At 31.7% G+C, this 18,551-nt stretch overlaps 1 protein-coding gene across 1 annotated transcript; it reads right to left on the bottom strand.

The window, feature by feature from the left end:
- Window positions 1-520: 520 nt before the first annotated feature.
- Window positions 521-17,615, bottom strand: LOC105164010 (laccase-4). The gene is made up of 7 exons (XM_088882049.1): window positions 17,412-17,615; window positions 14,053-14,204; window positions 13,152-13,396; window positions 12,313-12,441; window positions 9,943-10,159; window positions 2,182-2,885; window positions 521-1,042 (listed from the first exon to the last, which is right to left on the bottom strand). Exons 1-7 carry the CDS (start codon window positions 17,496-17,498, stop codon window positions 912-914), a joined length of 1,665 nt encoding a protein of 554 aa, XP_088738175.1. The 5' UTR covers window positions 17,499-17,615; the 3' UTR covers window positions 521-911.
- Window positions 17,616-18,551: the final 936 nt, after the last annotated feature.

Here is an 18,551-nt window from a genome sequence, read left to right as displayed (position 1 = left end):
TCACATGCATTGAGGTGTGAAGGTGTATGATCATAAAAAAAACTTTGACCTGCAATAAATCAGTAATAAATTAATCGAAGGTAAATATCAAGTTTCATTCAATATTTTTGTTAATATCAACAAATTCACTGAATTTTTACTAACGAATGGACTTATTTATTAGACGCAAGCAAACCCTAGAGGTACTAAATGTAATTTTCAAAATCACAAAAAAGTGTAACTATACAAAACTTTATTGGAGAAAAATATAATTATCCCTTGATATTACAATAAATTTACATTAGGTTAGATACATATCAATTAAAACTTGGCCTTGCATCTTTACGGATATGAACTTATAATTGAAGTTGACTTTTTTAAGTAAATGATTATAATTATATCATTAATATTAATTATTAATATTTAATATTCTAATAATCAACAACAAATTGATATAATTAACTAACAACTACTATTACAATAAATAAGTAATTAATATTAAAGTAACATAACACACATTGATACACCTTAGTTGCATAAATAAGTAAGAATTTTAGATGGGTTCATCTTAAATAAATTTCAAATGCATCACATGTCACAAGGTATAAATTTAATTTATTGACTTAACATCCTTCAATCCAAATCTGTCACTCCAAACATAACAATAAAGAAAATACTTCCACACAAGTAAGTTTTGCACAGTAAAATACACAAAAATACCTCTCTAGACTCCAATCCAAGTATGATCAATTGGGCCAACTTTGCACATCTTTGGTTCCTTCGGCCCGGTTTGACCCGGTTCTATATTGGGCTCCAGAAATACCACTTCTCTCATCCGCAGTTGAAGCAATATACTCTAACAAGAACCCTAATATATACGTACATATATATATATTTAGAGAGAGAGAGAGAGAGAGATAAGATGTGAAAATTCAGCATTTTGGCAAATCATTGGGAGGTGGTAGAAGAGATTGGTTGGGGCCTTTCCCATTTTCCACAATAAATGCCATCTTGAGTCCCCATGAAGTGTGTACTTCTAAGTGGCAGTGCAAAAACCACACCCCTATAAATCACATAATTGCAAAAGTTAGAAAAATAAAGTCTAGTGTATATAGAATAAAATATACGCACACATTTATATATCCATTTTGCACTTCATTTTACCACGTCAAACTCTGAAATATTTAAGTTTTTTTAATATCTGAAAATGGGTAGTAGCTATTATTTAATATATGCAAAATTTTATTTTTTTCATTTATAATTTAAGAGGATGGTATTCTTAAAACATCATTGTTCGACAGCCACGTGTTTATTTGATGTCTAAAATTGATGCTCAGCTAAAGGATTATAATTGACACCATCTCTCAGTTTAAATGAACTAAAAATGAAAGTTTATCAACCATGCACATTAATTCTAATTTTTTTAATTTTAATTCTATAAATTAAGAAGTGATGAAAATAATTAATTGGTCCTACAAATTTGATGAGTACCGAATTTCAGAAGCAAGCAAGATTTTCTTTCTAAAATGGCAAAATCCTCAACTTTGAGCATCAACATGGTCAATGGACTAAAATTACAAAATTGGAACGTTATTGATAAATTAATCTACCACCTCAATATATTTGAATGCTCTCACAATATCATTTCTTAAAATTATGGGATCAAAATTATAATTTTACCATTTAATATATGTGTAGATATGGTTATGTTGTTAATTGTATTTGTCGATACCACATGCTCAAAACTCATGTTGTGATCGAATCATTTGACAATACCCCAAAAATGGTGAGTTCAGCATTCCGACTGTCTATTTCGTGGCAAGTAGACAACAATTAATCACAGCAAATTAATATTTATGTGAATATTTGTATTATTTATATATAATGATAATTTTGTCGCAGTTCCTTAAAATATATATATATATATATATACAACAAAAAAGTTATATGCAATTTATCTCCTAAGAAATTTTAAAATTAAAAAATAATTATATGAAAAATAAAATCACCTAGTAAAACAAGAAAAGAGCAAAACGAACCTTCGGGTGAGGAGATATTTCGCTTCTCTCTTTTTACCACAACGGGATTTTTATATAAATTTTTTCACAAGAATTTTTCCTTTTATTTATTCTTTTAATAAATATTTAGGGTTGCACAGGACGTAAATTGCATTAAAACCCAATAAAAATCACAAGAACTTACCTGGATTATCAGCTATGAATCGAATAGCAACCCATCCTCCAGATGGCACCACTATGGTGTTCCTCTCCACAGGATCATCAAGATTGAAGCTGCGGGTATCCTTCTCCGAATCGAAGTTCCCCAATCCCTTTCCCACCGCAAAGAAATTGAAACCATGCAAATGAATCGGATGGTTCTCAGGGAATATCATCCCCGTCCCTTGCAACACCACCTGTACGCTAGCATTATACCTCACTCTATACAACCTCGTCCCCGTCGTCGTCCCCATGTTCACCACCCGTCTCGCCGTGTAATCATAAGGGGTAGGCGGGTCGCCCGGAAAATCGTCGGTGAAGACTCCGGGGATGTTGAAGAAGTGCGCGTTGAGGAGGGAGACGCTGGGCATGGCGAACGTCACGTTGTTTATGTCTGCGACGACACGGTATCCGTTGGCGCAGGTGCTGCAGCGGTTGAGGCCGAGGCCTATGGCAAAAAGCAAGTGATGGTCGACTTCGCGGGGGACTCTGCATGGGTACTCGGCGGAGTTCAGGCTGCGGAGGGAGTGTGCGAATTTGGTGGCTGTCGCGGTGGCGTTGCGCGAGGGCGGATCAGTGAGGACCGCCGGAGTGGAAGGGAGGGTGCCTGTGTAGTGCAAGGTGGCGGTGGCGGTTCTGTTGTCGATGTCGATGGGGGAGTCCATGAATGGGGAGGCCACAACTTGGTACCTATATATAGAGGAATGGAATGAAGAGTTGGAACTTGAATAATATGTGGAAAAAATACTTTATGTTCGGATTAGTGTTTTTGGGTAATTTAAAATATTTTAAAATAAGTGGTGCAGGTTTGATGTTAGAATTTGAGAGACAGAAATCACTGTTCATTGTCAAATTATATATCTTTTATATATATTTTTATATAGAAATATGTATATATATAAATATTTTATATTTAATGTTGTATTTTTGGAAGACAAAAATCACTATTTATTGTCAATCATTTATATTTTATATTATATATATCACTGTTTAATAGAAACTAAGATATTCATTTTTTCATTTATTACAACAAGAAAATGGATTATTTTCCGAGGATGACTCCCCACGTGAAAGGTTGAGGGGTCGAAAAATTGGTAAAGTATTATCATGGAAAATCGACTAGTTCTCATTTAATATATTAAGGTAAAGGGCAATTTGCCCCGTATATTAGTGAAAATGTTTGAAGTATTCCTATGAAAAATAAAATACTAAAATTTTTGTATAATTTTTAAAAATATAGCAAAATATCCTCTCCATGTCATATTTGTATCACACGCGTCATTTTTTAATTTTTTATCTTTTTTAATTATAAAATAATATTTTTATTCTTATTTATACATTGTTAGATTTTATTTCATATAAATAAAGGGTTTAATGTAATTTACCTTCTTGGGATATTGCAAATGGGCAAATTATTCTTCTATAAAAAAAGATTATTAATTTACCTCCCTATATTCTATAAAATAGAGTAACTTGCCTCCCTATCTAAAAAAATAGTAATTTATTTCCTTATATTTTTTAAAATAAAGCAATTTACCCCTATCTAGAGAGGTAAAATGTTTAATTTTAAAAAAAATACATATAAAATTATTGTATATTAAAAAATATTGCGGGATAAATTGCTCAAAAAAATTATAGAGAGTTAATTTACACATTTATAATATTACATGGAGCTAAATTGCATTTTTTTCCTAAATTCTTAAGCTTCTTACATTTCATATTTTGCATTTTCATATTCTTTTACTTTAATTTATTTGGGTCACTAATCCATTTTAATAAATTGAAGGCCTTTAAATCTTTATATTGGCATATTGGGCTTAGCTACTTTAGATATACGTTATCAACAAGAGAATTAAAACAATTGGAGACATGGCCCAATACTACCCCCCACCCCCCAAAACCCCAAACTCAGTCTCCATTATTTCTAATTTTTATTAAATATTAAGGAAGAGCACTTTTTTTATATCTCTTTTATCTTTTTGTATGATTTTTTTTATTTTTTTTACTCACTAACTCCACATACCTCATATGTATAAGTGGTAAAATGTTTTTAAATAGTTATTTATTTTTATTTAATACTTCTTTGTATTTCTCTTATTTAATTCAAATATTGTCTTTTATAAGTATTTATTTTTTATCATAATTATTTTTGTATTATAACTTTTTTTTACGATAATTTTTTTATTAAATAATATTCAATTATTGTGATTTTTTTTATGTATATATATGAATGTGCCACGTTCAACCAATACTATATTGAGTACCACTTGAACATCATAATAAGTTAATTAACATCAACCACTATCAGACCAACTAATCCAAAAGTTTATAATATTGACCACAATTATGCATTTGTTACGGGAAAATATGACTAAGGATGGATCTAAAAGTGAAAGTTTGAGATGGTAGGACAAAATTTTGTATTGATAGACTAAGTCAGTTGGATTCACATTATCACATTATTTTGGGGGTGGGGACATTAAAATAATTGGAGGTGTTAAAATCGGTGATTAGAAAAGTAAATTGGATTGATTGTTTTGGGATCTATTCGTCAATTTTATTAAATTAATATTGATTAGATAAATAAAATAAATATTTATTATTGGCTCATGTTTTTGTTGTGTTTACTACTTACATTGAACAGTATTTCAATGTCACAATAAGTGTCCATATATTGAAAGACTAAACTCATGAAGTTGGGTTGCGCATTGGTTGACAGCTATGAAACCAACTTCTACGAGTCGGTAAAAAATATTCTAAGTATAGGACTTCGAGATAGGGGATCGAGGGTATAGAGAATTGTGCTAAGTAATGCGGTGCCGTGTTTCATCTGCAGGAGATATAGGTTGTCTATGTAATTTTAGTGGGTGAGTTGGTTGGGAAGGTAATCGACTGACTGAACTGACTCTTGGGAATCGTCATATGAAAGTTTTGAAGGCTTTGTAGGTATGACTGGAATTCCTGATTCTGATAGTACGAGATTAGTCCTAGGACTTGAGGAATCATGTCTGTCACGTGCATACAAAAACTATATCTTGGATCTGACGAGCAATGACTGTGCCGCAAGATATGGTCATTATAAACCTTGTCTAGTGCAGTTGGCGAATGTATTTAGGACAATGCATTTCAAGAGGGAACCTCTCCCCTGTCAGTATTCGATAGTAGTTCACCTATGCGCTCTAAGATGGTTTAAATTCTCAAAGTCTTTAGCCAAAGTAATTTGATCAATTAAGAATAGGTTCCCTAAATCGGATCAATAGAGTAAACACACCTTGAGTATGAAGTATAGTTGTCTGGTCAAGGATGAAAATCGACGCTCAATATCATACCCTAAACTAAGGTTAGGAGACAGTCAACCGAAGGACCATACTTTCACCTAGTCTCTAGTGCCATGAACTATTGCTGGATGGTCACCCATGACAACGAGCATCTTTTGCTATGGGATAATTGAAAATAATTAATTAAATTAGATTTAATTAATTTTATTGGTCAGGAGCCCAAGTCGAATTGAGGATAACCCTAAAGAGTGTCACACAAATCATTATGAAAGTGATGAAATTAATTCTGGAAGAAACGAATTAATTTAATTGGGTTAAATTAATTCACAGAGAAAAATAAATGATTGAATTATTTATTTGGAACAATCCACTTAATGGATGGCCCAAGAATTTAATTGATTGGATTAATTAAATTTTGAGGTTAGTTTTTTAAATTAATAGGACTAATTTAAAAGAGCTTGGGCTAATTAATCTATTGAACTAATTAATTATTAGATGAGCGTGTCTAATTAATGGATTGGATTTATTAATTAGTGGAGACGGGCTTAAATTAATTAGTTGGACCAATAAAATATTTGTGCTCGACTAATAAATTGAATTTATTATTTAAGCATATTTTGGGTTTGTGTATATTTAATTAGATTAAGTATTTGCATGAATTTTCTATTGAGTATTTTTATTTAATTGAATTAAGTAATAAAGCCAATAAATTATTATTAAGATTGATTTAATTTATGGGACAAATTATAACAAGCCTTGTCCAAATATTTAAACCCAAGCCGAATTTGGATAAGATCAAGTGTAGGACACATTTTCTAAAAAGAGGTGTGGAGTGGGCTCTTTGGGAGAGACCCACTTGGTTAAATAGGCTAATTATGCATAATTAGTACATGTTTTGTGGAGCTTGTGTAGAAGTTCAACAGACTAGGTCTTATGAACACATAAAAAGGCTATCACACAAAATCCTTTATCCTCATCTTTTTCAGTCTGCTCTCTCATGAAAACAGTCATAGCCACGAATTTCTACCCTTTTTCTCTTTCGTTTTGAGTTCTTCTTGTAGCATATCAAGTTAAGAATAAGAAGAAATCGTTTATGATGCCCCCTAAAATTATTGGCCAAGTCCACAAATTAGACGTATTAGCCCAGCTGGCTAAGAGCCCAACTGGCTCACCAGCAGGAAAGATAAAACCCGTCAATAGGGAAGATAGGCCCATAGGCGTATCTGCTACTTTACTGAACTGGCAGGTTCAAGAAATAAGCTCATTTTAGCCGAACACGTCACCATACAGTTGGGAGGACATATCATATAACTTGTTAACATATTTGTACATATCATACTAAAATATCTCCAGCTGGTTTCAAGTAAATTGGTGAAAAATGAGTTGGAAATCAACAAGTAACCAATTCCAGAATTTTCAGGCAGATATGGGAGAGTTCAGTCCAGTTCACGTATCTCAGTTAATGTTTATCCAAATTTCAAACGGTTTGTTTTAGATAACAATCATCTCAAAGAGATTTGTAATGGCGTATGGAACTTAGTAATTGTCCTGTACCCAACTCTGTACAAGTCTATAAATAGATGTCTTGTGCAGGTTTATGATAACAAAACACTTATTCTCAAACTCTCACTTTTTTGGACCATTCTCGCTCAATTTTCAGGATATTTGAAGCTTATAATTTGCACTCCACGTAAATATTGATCATCCTTAATCATATTTTACCATTATTCTCACTTTAATTCAAGTTTTCCTTTTATTTCTTCTCTAATTCATTACTGACTTAAGCATTGGAATGCTAACCTCTGTTTTACAGGGCTAGTTCTCTGATAATCTTAAGATTTGCTTGAAGATTTTTCAACCATTATGGTGTGGCCGAATTTCTAGTACGCATCAGTTTATATTAATTGGGCAAAATATCATTTTTGGTCCCACTAGATAGGACCCTTCTCACTTGCAGTCCAACGCTTTACGTGTTCAACACCCTTAGTCCCAAAATGCCATTTTCTTTTAACAGAAATGGTCTTATTCCGTTAACAACTAACGAAAACGTCACGTGCCGTTAGTCAACTGGGGCAAAATATCACTTTTGGTCCCACTAGATAGGGCCCTTCTTACTTGCAGTCCCACGCTTTACGTGTTCAACACCTTTAGTCCCAAAGTCCTATTTTTTTAATAGAAATAGTCATGAATCCGTTAACAATTAACGAAAACAGTATGTGAGTTGTCACGTGCTGTTAGTCAACTGGCAGCTGGCAAAAGAAACAAAGACCAGGCTTGTGTTCAGTTTTTGGAGAAAAAAAAAGACGCCAAAAAAGTATTTTTTTTTCTATTTATATATGCAAATAACCCACAAACACCACACAACATTTTCATCTTTTTTTCATCACTTAATCTTGAGAGCAATAGGCCAAAAGATGTCACAAACATCCCAAAATACTTCAAATATTGAATGCTATTGTAATGATGAATTATGTGTAAAAAGATGTTCTTATACATTACTAGATGACCTTTTAGTAATGATGAATTATGTGTAAAAGGACTAATGGATATGCCTTTTTTGCAAGTAATTATAGTTTATGTCGTGTTTAAATGTGTAAGCATAAATCCTAAAAGTAATAAAAATGAAAACTAAAATTGCACAAAAGCACTAAATTGCAAAAAAACAGAAAATATAATGAAATCCACTGATTTTGATCATTAATGAACTGTGTTCTAAAGTGCAGCTTTGCATGCTTAAAATATGCCAAGTACTACCACTTTACAAACCCAAAATATACCAAAACATCCCCCAAAAGTCTTACAGTACCTTGCAACATTTTGTTCCTTAAAATATCACAAAATATTTGAAGTATTTTGAGATGTTTGTGATATCTTTTAGCCTATTGCTCTCAAGATTAAGTGATGAAAAAAAGATAAAAATATTGTGTGGTGTTTGTGGGTTATTTACATATATAAATAGTAAAACAATATTTTTTTGGCGTCTTTTTTTTCCTCCAAAAACTAAATACAAGCATAGTCTTATGTTTTTTTCCCTAGCTGCCAAGCCACGTGCCTTTTCCATTAGTTGTTAACAGAACATGATCATTAATATTAAAAAAAATAGAATTTTGGGACTAAAGGTGTTGAACACTTAAAGCGTGGGACTGCAAGTGAGAAGGCCCTATCTAGTGGGACCAAAAGTAATATTTTGCCCCAGTTGACTAACGGCATGTGACTTGTCACGTGCCGTTTCCGTTAGTTGTTAACGGAATAGGACCATTTGTGTTAAAAAAAATTGGGACTAAAAGTGTTGAACACGTAAAGCGTGGAACTACAAGTGAGAAGGGCCTATTTAGTGGGACCAAAAGTGATATTTTGCTTATTAATTGATAGTGCAAAACGATTTTGATTTCTTCAATAGGATCTAATTCTTTCTAGCAAGAGAATTAGATTCATCTTCCCAGTGTGGTATGGACTAGCTTTAGAGGAATTCTACACTTGAATCCTCTAAGTGAAAGAATGCGATAAAAGAATAAAAAGTCAACACGAATAGCCAAAAAATAAATTAAAGAGGTAATTACGAATGGGAGTGGATCCAGGTTAGTTTTGAAACTTGGACCCACCCCATTTGGGATGGGTTTAAAGTCTTAAATGGGTCCCCATGTGGTCTTGGGTCGAATCTTAGTGTTTTGGGCTCCATTTGCCTTAACCTTAACCTTAACCTTAACCTGATCCTTTAAAACTTAGTTATATTATTTTAAATTAAAAAAATAATATAAATAATTTATATAGGTTTAATATATAAGTTAATGCATATAAAGTTTTAATATTTTAAAATCTAGAACATGCATGTACACATTCATAAAAAAAATAAAAACCTTTAAATAATATTATTGTCTAATGTCTTTAAAATTCTGATAGTATTATTTTTAAAAAGAGATTTTTTTAATATTTTTATTTAATCGAGTCTGTCGGGTCCAACTTATTAGGTCCCTGTCTTAGTTCCAAATCGAGACTAGGTCAAAAAAATTTCCTGTGGTTTGGGTCCTGGGTTTTGTTAAACCCACCCCAAACTTGATGCATTACCATTCTATATGTTATGTTTAATGAGCAAAAAGTCTTCCTATGTAAAATAAAAGTTCAATTTAACTTGTATATTCCTAAAATTGTGCAAAATTCATTGTGCGTGTAACACACGCACGACTTTTTCTTTTTGAATTTTTTATTTGTATTTTTATTTTACAACCATTTGAATCTTATCTAGAACTAATACTCATTATATAATATCTACATTTAATAACAATTCTTATTTAAATTTATGGTTGATATTTTCTCTTTACAACCATAAATTGAAAATTTCCTAAAATACTACGAATTTTCTATTAAAAATATTATTGGAAAGATGAAAATAAATGAGATATGTGATTTAAAATTACGAAGAAATTAAATATTATGAGATTTGGGAATGAGAAGAAATAAGTTGTGAGTACCTGCCAATGGGGAGATCAGCGGTGAGAAGGGCGTTGGTGGTTTGGCCGGGAGCTATCAGAAGGGTGTCGGTGTCGAAAGGCTTGACATAGGCGGCATCAATCTCCACCACGCGCAGCTTATGCCCCGCGATTTTGAAGAATAGCTCTTCGTTTAGTGCAGCGTTGATGACTCTCAGCAGGTATGTTTTCCCGGGCATCACACCCAGATCGAACCCTCCTTTTATGCACATTCAAAAGTTTATTGAAAAATTAGAAAAAATACGAGCAACTTTCATATGATATTGCAAATGAATAAATTATCTCTTTATAAAAAAAAAATATAATAATAATACAGTTTACGTTATTATATTTTTTAAAATGCAGCAATTTACTCCCCTTAAACAGGGAGTTAATTGCTTCATTTTAAAAAGCACAGGAGGATAAATTGCTATTTTTTTACATGAACAGTAATTTGCTCATTCACAATATTACTTAAAAAAATAGCATTAAACCCTTGAAAAAGTAGTGGATTAAGAAAAAACAACCCAGCCCGATCGAGAGCCTTGAGCTTTTACGGGCCTTACTCATGCATAATGCAATTGTTAACGGGTAAAATTCATTTTAGTCCCCGACATTTGGGTTCAACTTCAAAATGATTTTTGTCTTTTCAATTCACTTCAAAATTCAAATTAATCCTTTCAATTAATGATTTTCCCATATTACCGTTATAAAAATTTTCATTTTTTACAAAAGATTATCTTAATCCCTTACTTTTCATTTTCAATTGCAATTTCGTCCCTTGCATATAATTTCTTTAAAAAAATATAACTATTTTTAATAGAAAATACTAATAATTAGGCATTATTTAAATAATAACTTGACCAATGAAACATCAACATAACTTTTGTAAATATAAAAGATTTCTTGTAATTTTCAAATAAAAAAAAAACAAATGTTGAATAAAGTTGAAGAAAAAAAATTAACAAAGATTGCAAAAGAAGTTAACAAAAAAGTTTTTGAAATTATATTCCATCATTCAACATTTTAACTAATATATTCAATTTGTTATTATGTTCTAATTTAAGAAGATTTTTTATTTTAATATTTTTTCTATATTTTATTCCTTAAACTTTTTTCTCTAAATTATTTATTCAAGTTCTCTTTTATTTGAAAAATTCAAGTTCGTCAAATTCACAAAATTATTATATTTATATATCATTCATCAAGTTATTATCTAAATAATTGTCCTATTGTAAATTCTTCTATTAAAAATGTTATATATTTTTTTAAAATTTATATGTGAGGAACCAAATTGCAAAATTAAAAATTAAAAAAAAAAGTTTTTAGAAAATAAAATTAATTTTCCCCCCTTACTTACTGATAAATTGCCAATTTTAAGCTTCTTATCTAAAAATTCATAAAGTTGGGGTAATGCAAGCAACTCTCATATGATATTGCAAAAGAACAAAATTATTCTCCTATGAAGAAAAAGAAATAGCAATTTACCTCCCTGTGCTTTTTTAAAATAAAACATTAACCTCATTAGACAGGGAGGTAAATCGCTTTATTTTAAAAAAATATAAGAAAATAAATTTTTATTTTTCTTATAGAAAATAATTTACTGATTTACAATATCATACGAGAGTAAATTGCTATTCACCCTAAATTTGGGAGGTGGGTTGCTCTTTAAAACGTTGAGGGGTTTTCCAGCCCATACCATTTCACCGGGGCGTGTAAAGTGCTGCTATTAACAATAACTCTTCTTTTTAAATTTGGAAGTGGCACGAAAATTACTGAAAAATGCACTTATTGAATTAAATATTCATAAATTTTAACATATATTTAGTTCTATTTTGACTAAATCATCCGTGACCAACTGTTTTAAAAGTTTTTATAACCTATTTATATCTGATCGACTTTCACTAATATTTGGATGAAAAATGCTGATGTGAGCAAAAAAGACTAGTAATTTTTTTATTTTGCCCCTTATTTAACATTTTCATGTACATTTTTGTACTTATAAAAGGATAAATGTAATATATAGTATGGTTAATATCATTACATTTTTCCTTCACAACTACAAAATTATTACACAAAAACGTTATATGAGGGGTTGAATTAAACATTATGCAATTGTTTTTACTAACATTATAATTTTTCGTTCAAATTTTAACAAAAAGGGGTCATGTGTTAACAAAGAATTCTTGAGGGATGTAAGTATAATTTTATATTTTTTGAGGGATCTAACTATAATTAACACTATTTTTAATCCATCGAAGTAAACTTTGGACTAAATTAGCAAAAACTAGTAATAAATTTAATCAGTCTAAAAAAAATAAAATCATCTATCCCACATGAATCTCATCCGACAAAGAAGTAAAATAGGGTCACCTTGTCCAACACAACTGGAGATGGGTCCAGGATGGCCGTTGATTGTGTGCGCATCTGAAACATTAGGTGCCACCCCCAAATCCATGGCCTCATTTATCACATCTTCAACATCTGATTTCCACCATTCACCTGCATCATACCCAAAACTTCACAAAATTTAATTTTTTTTCTTAAAATTATTGAATGTTGGTTATTGTCTGGACAACCTTAATCTACTTATAATTTCTTTTAATGGATTTTAAATATTAATAAGTATAGTAATCAACACATTAATTACCAATATTTAATAAAAAGATTATGATTCATGAATAGTGATTATTAAAGTAGGTGAATATCGTTATATTTATGGAATTTGAACTTATAAACTCATAGTAATGAAGTCCCAATTTCATCGATTAAGCTAAGTACCCGTTTTCACCTTGTGATTGTGCAGATGCAATGGAATTTACATATCTGTGGTATTACAAATGAGCACATTACCCCATATGAAAAAAAAAAAATAACAATTCTATCTAAAGAGGTAAATTGTTTCACTTTAAAAAATACAGTGGGTAAATTGCTTCATTTAGTAAAATATAGGAAAGTAAATTACTAATTTTTTTCTATAAGGGGATAATTTACTTATTTATAATATTACAGGCGAATTGCTTGCAATTTTTTCTAATTTTATTATATCGTCATTTTGTAATGATCACTGTTGAAATTAAATTATGTCAAAAAACCATGTTGTGATTGTACATTATAATTCAAGCGCTATTATTTTCATTTATATTACCCATTCTGCCCATCAATTTTTTAAAAATGAAGTTAGTTTCAAACAGGATAAACATGGGATTCACCTAATATGAAGACGGCCTCTTGATGTGGTTTGGGGAAGGGGTAAGGAACGCCGGGCTTGGGCAGGACGACGATGGCGCCGTGAACTGTTGCTCTCAGCCAAAGGATGTGTGCGTGCCAAAGAAAAGTGCCCCTCTGCCCGTTTACTGTGAAATTGTACACGTAGCTTTGCCCGGGTTGAATTGGGCATTGTGTAATGTACGCCGGTCCATCTGCCCAACCTGTCCCAAGTTGCTTTATCCCATGCCTATCATTGATTTTGAACAAAAATGAAATTATAAAAGAAATAGTATTTTCTTTTTTATTATTAAAAAAAGAAAGTAATTCATAAAAGTGAGGGTGAATTTGATATTGAATTTAATAACACTATATAAAAAAATAAAAATATTAATTATGACTATTGGCTACAATATTAATAACTATGGCCAGAAAAATATAATAAAATAACTATTATTAACCACGGTTAAATAAAATCTATACAAAAAACTAGCTATTCCCACAATGAAAAATTATTTGCTACAACTAAAAGCCGTGGTAAAAATATTTAAGCCATGACAAATATTTTAGCCACCTTCACAAAAATCACGGCTAACAACCGTTGTGCAGTCGTAGCTAATAACTAAATGATATGGCTATTTATTATTAACTATGACAATTAACCATGATTAAATGTTATATATCTTGTAATGAAATAATATACAATGCACAACCACACAAACTAGGTACGTTAAAAATGGTTAATTAATTTAATTCCTTTTAAAAAAATATAAACCAAAATTATTTTCGACACCAAAAGGATCCTCACCGATGACATATGGTAGAAATAGATAGGAAGTGTTTTGTAAAATTTTATTTTCAAGGAAGTGGTTACAGAAAACGAATAAAAAATGTGGAGTAACTGACCAGTGGATGCTGATATTGTAGTTGACATGGTTGACGACTTTGATGAGCAGAGTGTCGTCTTCCCTAGCGTAAATGTTAGGACCCGGGAACCGCCCATTCACAGTCACTACTGGCTTGCTCGAGCACAATCTTGATTTGTTCCTCATCACCACCTGCACCAGTCACCATTCCATTCACAACATCAACCCTTAAACAATCTACCTCAGATCAACACATTATTTTTCAAACTATATATATTTGAAGGGTAAAATGCAAGCAATTATTCTGTGATATTTTAAATGGGTGAATAGCAATTTACCTTTATGTGATATTGAAAATAAGCATATTATTCCATATGAAAAAAATATAGTAATTTACCCCCTATACTTTTTAAAATGAAGCAAGTTATCTCCTTATACAGGAAGGTAAACTGCTTCATTTTAGTAAATATATGGAGGTAAATTATTGTATCTTAAAAAAAATACAGGGAGGTAAATCGCTATTTGTTTTTTTATAAGGGGGTAATTTGCACATTTGCGATATCACAAGGGGGTTACTTGCATTTTTTTTTCTATATTTTAAATGAGCAAATTATCCATATATGAAATTTTTTTTTAGCAATTTACGTGCCTTTCTGTATTTTTTAAAATGTAGTTATTTACTCTCCTATATTTTCTAAAATGAAGCAGTTTAATTGCTTCAGTTCAAAAAGTAGGGACTGATAAATTGTTTTATTTTTTTTTTTATCATAAGGTAATTTGCTCGTAAGTATGGGATGGAAAAATTGGGACCGTAACTACATGAATGGCAATTTTAATCCTATAAGTATTGATTTTTTGGCAATTTTGGTCCGTCCGATCAAAATACCCAAAAATGCGGCGGAGAGATTTGGGCTTAGGGTTCCGACGTCCACGTGCGCAACTTAAACATCTAGGAGCTTGCGTGGCCAATAATGTGGCTAATGACGTGGCTTCTTCTTCCTCCCTCACTCTCTCTCAGGCCATTCTCTCTCCCTCCACTACCCCCCGCCATGCCTCCTCTCACCCCCTTCTCTTTATCCCTTCCTGAATGAGTTGAGAAATAAATTATAAAAGAAAGAATCGACCTTGACGGCATCATATCCAGCTAGGTGAAGAAGTGCGTACTGTAGCATACACCCATGTCCAGCAGAGAGCACAAAGCGGCCACGGTTAAACTAACAGGGATTCTTAGGATTGTACTTCATCACCTCTTTGTACAATATGTGACCGGCGCGCAGCCCATAGGCAGACCAGGGTGGCCGGAATTGGCCTTCTCTACAGCATCAATTGATAAGAACCTAATAGTGTTGATGGATTTTTCAAGGAGCTCAGTGTCAGTTGTTTTCTCGAGGGTCTCGACGACAGTGGAGGCGCGGACAGGGAGGAGGGTGACGGGGGGGGGGGGGTGCGGCGGCGGGAAACAGAAACAACAGCGGAAGAGGAAGCGGATTTGTGAGCGGAGAAGGGATAGAGAGAGGGGGGGTGAGAGGAGGCATGGCGCGGGGTGGTGGAGTGAGAGAGGATGGCTGAGAGAGTGAGAGAGGAAGAAGAAGCCACGACATTACCCACGCAAGCTTTTAGGTGTTTAAATTGCGCACATGGACGTCGGAAACCCTAAGCCCCAAATCTCTCCGTCGCATTTTTGGGCAATTTTGGTTTGACCAAAATTGCCAAAAAAATCAATACTTACAGGACTAAAATTGTCAGTCCTGTAGTTACGGTCCCAACTCTGCCACCCCCTATACTTACGGGACCAATTTTACAATTTTGCCTAAGTCATTTTTACCACTCACTGCAACAAGTATAATATTGGTAAAATTATATTTTGATCCTATAATTTTAGGTCATTAGGGATTCTTATCCTGTAATTTACTTTATTTGCGCATTTATTTATTATTATTATTATTTTATAAATTTAGTCCTAAATATCTCATATTTAATCTTTTTTTTTTGGGCAAATTTAGTCCTCTATTAACTTTTTGGTCCCAACGATTAGCTCATAGTTACAGGACAAAAAATGAGATCTATTATAGTGTAAAGGGGATCAAAATTGCCGACACAGGACTAAATTTGTCAAAAAAAGATCAAGTGTAAGATGTTCAGAACTAAATTCATATAAAAAGGTCTACATGTGTGAATAGAATAAGTTATAGGACCAAAAGTACTAATAACCTAAAATTATAGGATCAAAAATATAATTTTGTCTATAACACTTAACCATAATTAATTGTCATGGTTAAAAATAAATAGTCATAACAAATAGTTATGGACCAGAGCTACACATTCTTTGTTGGCCGTAATTTTCGCGAGTTTAGCTAAAATATTTTAAATAATTATGACAAATATTTTTGTCATGATAGATAAACTAAGAACTATAATTAATAAGGTAACTTACAATGACCTCCCCTAATGTTTGGTCTAATTACGAATACCCCCTCGTTGTTTGAAAAATTACACATACCGCCTGATGTTTGATGAAATTATGTAATCCTTGGATGGAGATATAAAATTATCAGTTTTGCCCTTTACTATATTTTTTTTTTTAAAATTAAAACTTATAAAAAAAATGGATGAAAATTTTTAAAAATTATAAAAAAAATTATCCACTTAGTCCATAAAAAAATATTTTTGAAAAACTAAATAAAATTATAATTTTTAATCCATAAGAGCGTTTTTTGTCGGTTTACTATAAAAATGAATGGAAATCTAACGGATTGAGCTAATTGTTAGACGACCATTAAAATTAAGGAAGTATTGTTAATTTTTTATACAACAAGGGTATATTCATAATTATACCAAATTTCAAGAAAAATCGTTGTAATTTACCCTAATTAATAATAGTACTTTTAACCCATTGCCAATAAAATATAGGCAACAAAATCTTTTCTTCTAGTGATTTTAATGCCTAATAATTTGAATCGTTGACTTTATAGTCCATAATTTTTAACTTATGTTCCCCTTTAATTCTTCAAGTTAACTTTTTCTGATGAAAATTTAAGGGCACTGTTAGTAATTCATAATAAGATACTATAAAATAAAATACTTTAAGCAGACAAATATTAAGATTATAAAGTTTTTACCATTAAGTACTTGCTAAAATTTTTGTAATATTCGTTTAAAAACCCGAAACATCTTTTGAATAATGAAAATTATATTAACGTCATTAATATATATTATAATACTATTTGTATAATTGAATCAAATCTCGAGAAATGTAATTCACCCTATAATGATACTTGTCATAAAATTAATTTCAATAAACATATTCATCATGCAAGATATTAGAATGATTTCATATATATCTTATGCATAATACTTACATATAGACATGATGATATTAATCCATATCTTTATACGTACATTGAACTTATAACGACGGAGGTCGGACTCCACCATCCCCGGCAGCAAGCATGTAAACAGCAGCAAGACTCGAACCCATGCAGCCATCTCTCTGTCTCTGTCTCTGTCTCTCTCTCTATATATATATATATAAATATAGTGTGTGTGTGTGTATGTGTGTTTTGTTTGTGAAAATTATTGTTGTTGTTGTTGGAAGTGAAGGACAATGCAGATGACCTTTATAAACGGGTTGTTCAGTGTGCCTCACAACTCAGTCATTTTTAATTTGATTTTGGTGGATTAATGGATACTTAATTAGGAAGACTTCAAGAAATGCAGATGGGGATGCGTTTGGTTAAGTTTATTTCTTGCAGCTTACACACGAAGCTGTTATTGGACGTATAAGATACATCTTGAAGAAGAGCTGTATCAGACTAAGTCAAATTTATGTTGCTCCAAACATAACTTCTCACTTTTCCTTTCTTTGTTCTAAGGTCACGTCTCATGGATTTGAAGGTACAGATTTCGAATTCCTATTAATATGTTTTTTGTTTATTTGAATAAAAATAATTTTAAATTTGAAGAATATCAAATTTTTCGATTTTAATTTTGAACTATGTTCTACTAAATATTAATAGATATTAAATTCTTTTGATATGAAGTTATTTGAAATCATTTATCCAAATTCTTCTTTCAAATCCAAATCTAGCAATCTAAATATAGCCTAAGGGTTAAATGTAACAGAATCTCCAATAAAATTAACAATAAATGGCAAACCCTTGAGAAAAAAAAAAGAGATTGTGTCAATATGTTATTTCTTACTTATGATTTCTATCAGTATTGAGAAAAAAACATAGAAATCAAACCCGCAAGATGCCTGTTGTACATCAACCTAGGGCCAATCTTATAGTGGGGAAACATAAAGTGAATAAGATTAATTCGAACTCGAAATCCATCAATAAAAGCAAGGCCTCCAAAATAAGAAATCAAAAGCAAACAAACCATGTTGAAACTGTGGGCAGGTTGGGCATTGGGCCAAACTTTGTCCTAATAAAAAGGCGAACATTGGGCAAACAACTGTCAACATGGTTGTGGGAGGTTCTAGCGGTGCTAGTACCTCAGGAGCAACTGGCAAGTATGTATCTGTACAACCCGAACTCC

Source organism: Sesamum indicum, linkage group LG6, assembly GCF_026168435.1.
Source record: "Sesamum indicum cultivar Baizhima isolate 11 linkage group LG6, ASM2616843v1, whole genome shotgun sequence".
Classification (NCBI taxonomy): Eukaryota; Viridiplantae; Streptophyta; class Magnoliopsida; order Lamiales; family Pedaliaceae; genus Sesamum; species Sesamum indicum.
Note: the sequence above shows the minus strand (reverse complement) of the source record. Positions and strands in the feature narration are given on the sequence as shown.

Bases quoted from the DNA above. Each gene is read 5' to 3' on its own strand.
- LOC105164010 (XM_088882049.1), bottom strand. From the start codon at position 17,498: ATGGCTGCATGGGTTCGAGTCTTGCTGCTGTTTACATGCTTGCTGCCG. The intron at 14,205-17,411 runs GTACGTATAAAG...TGACTGGTGCAG, and splicing joins TCCGTCGTTATAAGTTCAAT to GTGGTGATGAGGAACAAATC. The intron at 2,886-9,942 runs GTACTCACAACT...CTCTATATATAG, and splicing joins GCTGATCTCCCCATTGGCAG to GTACCAAGTTGTGGCCTCCC.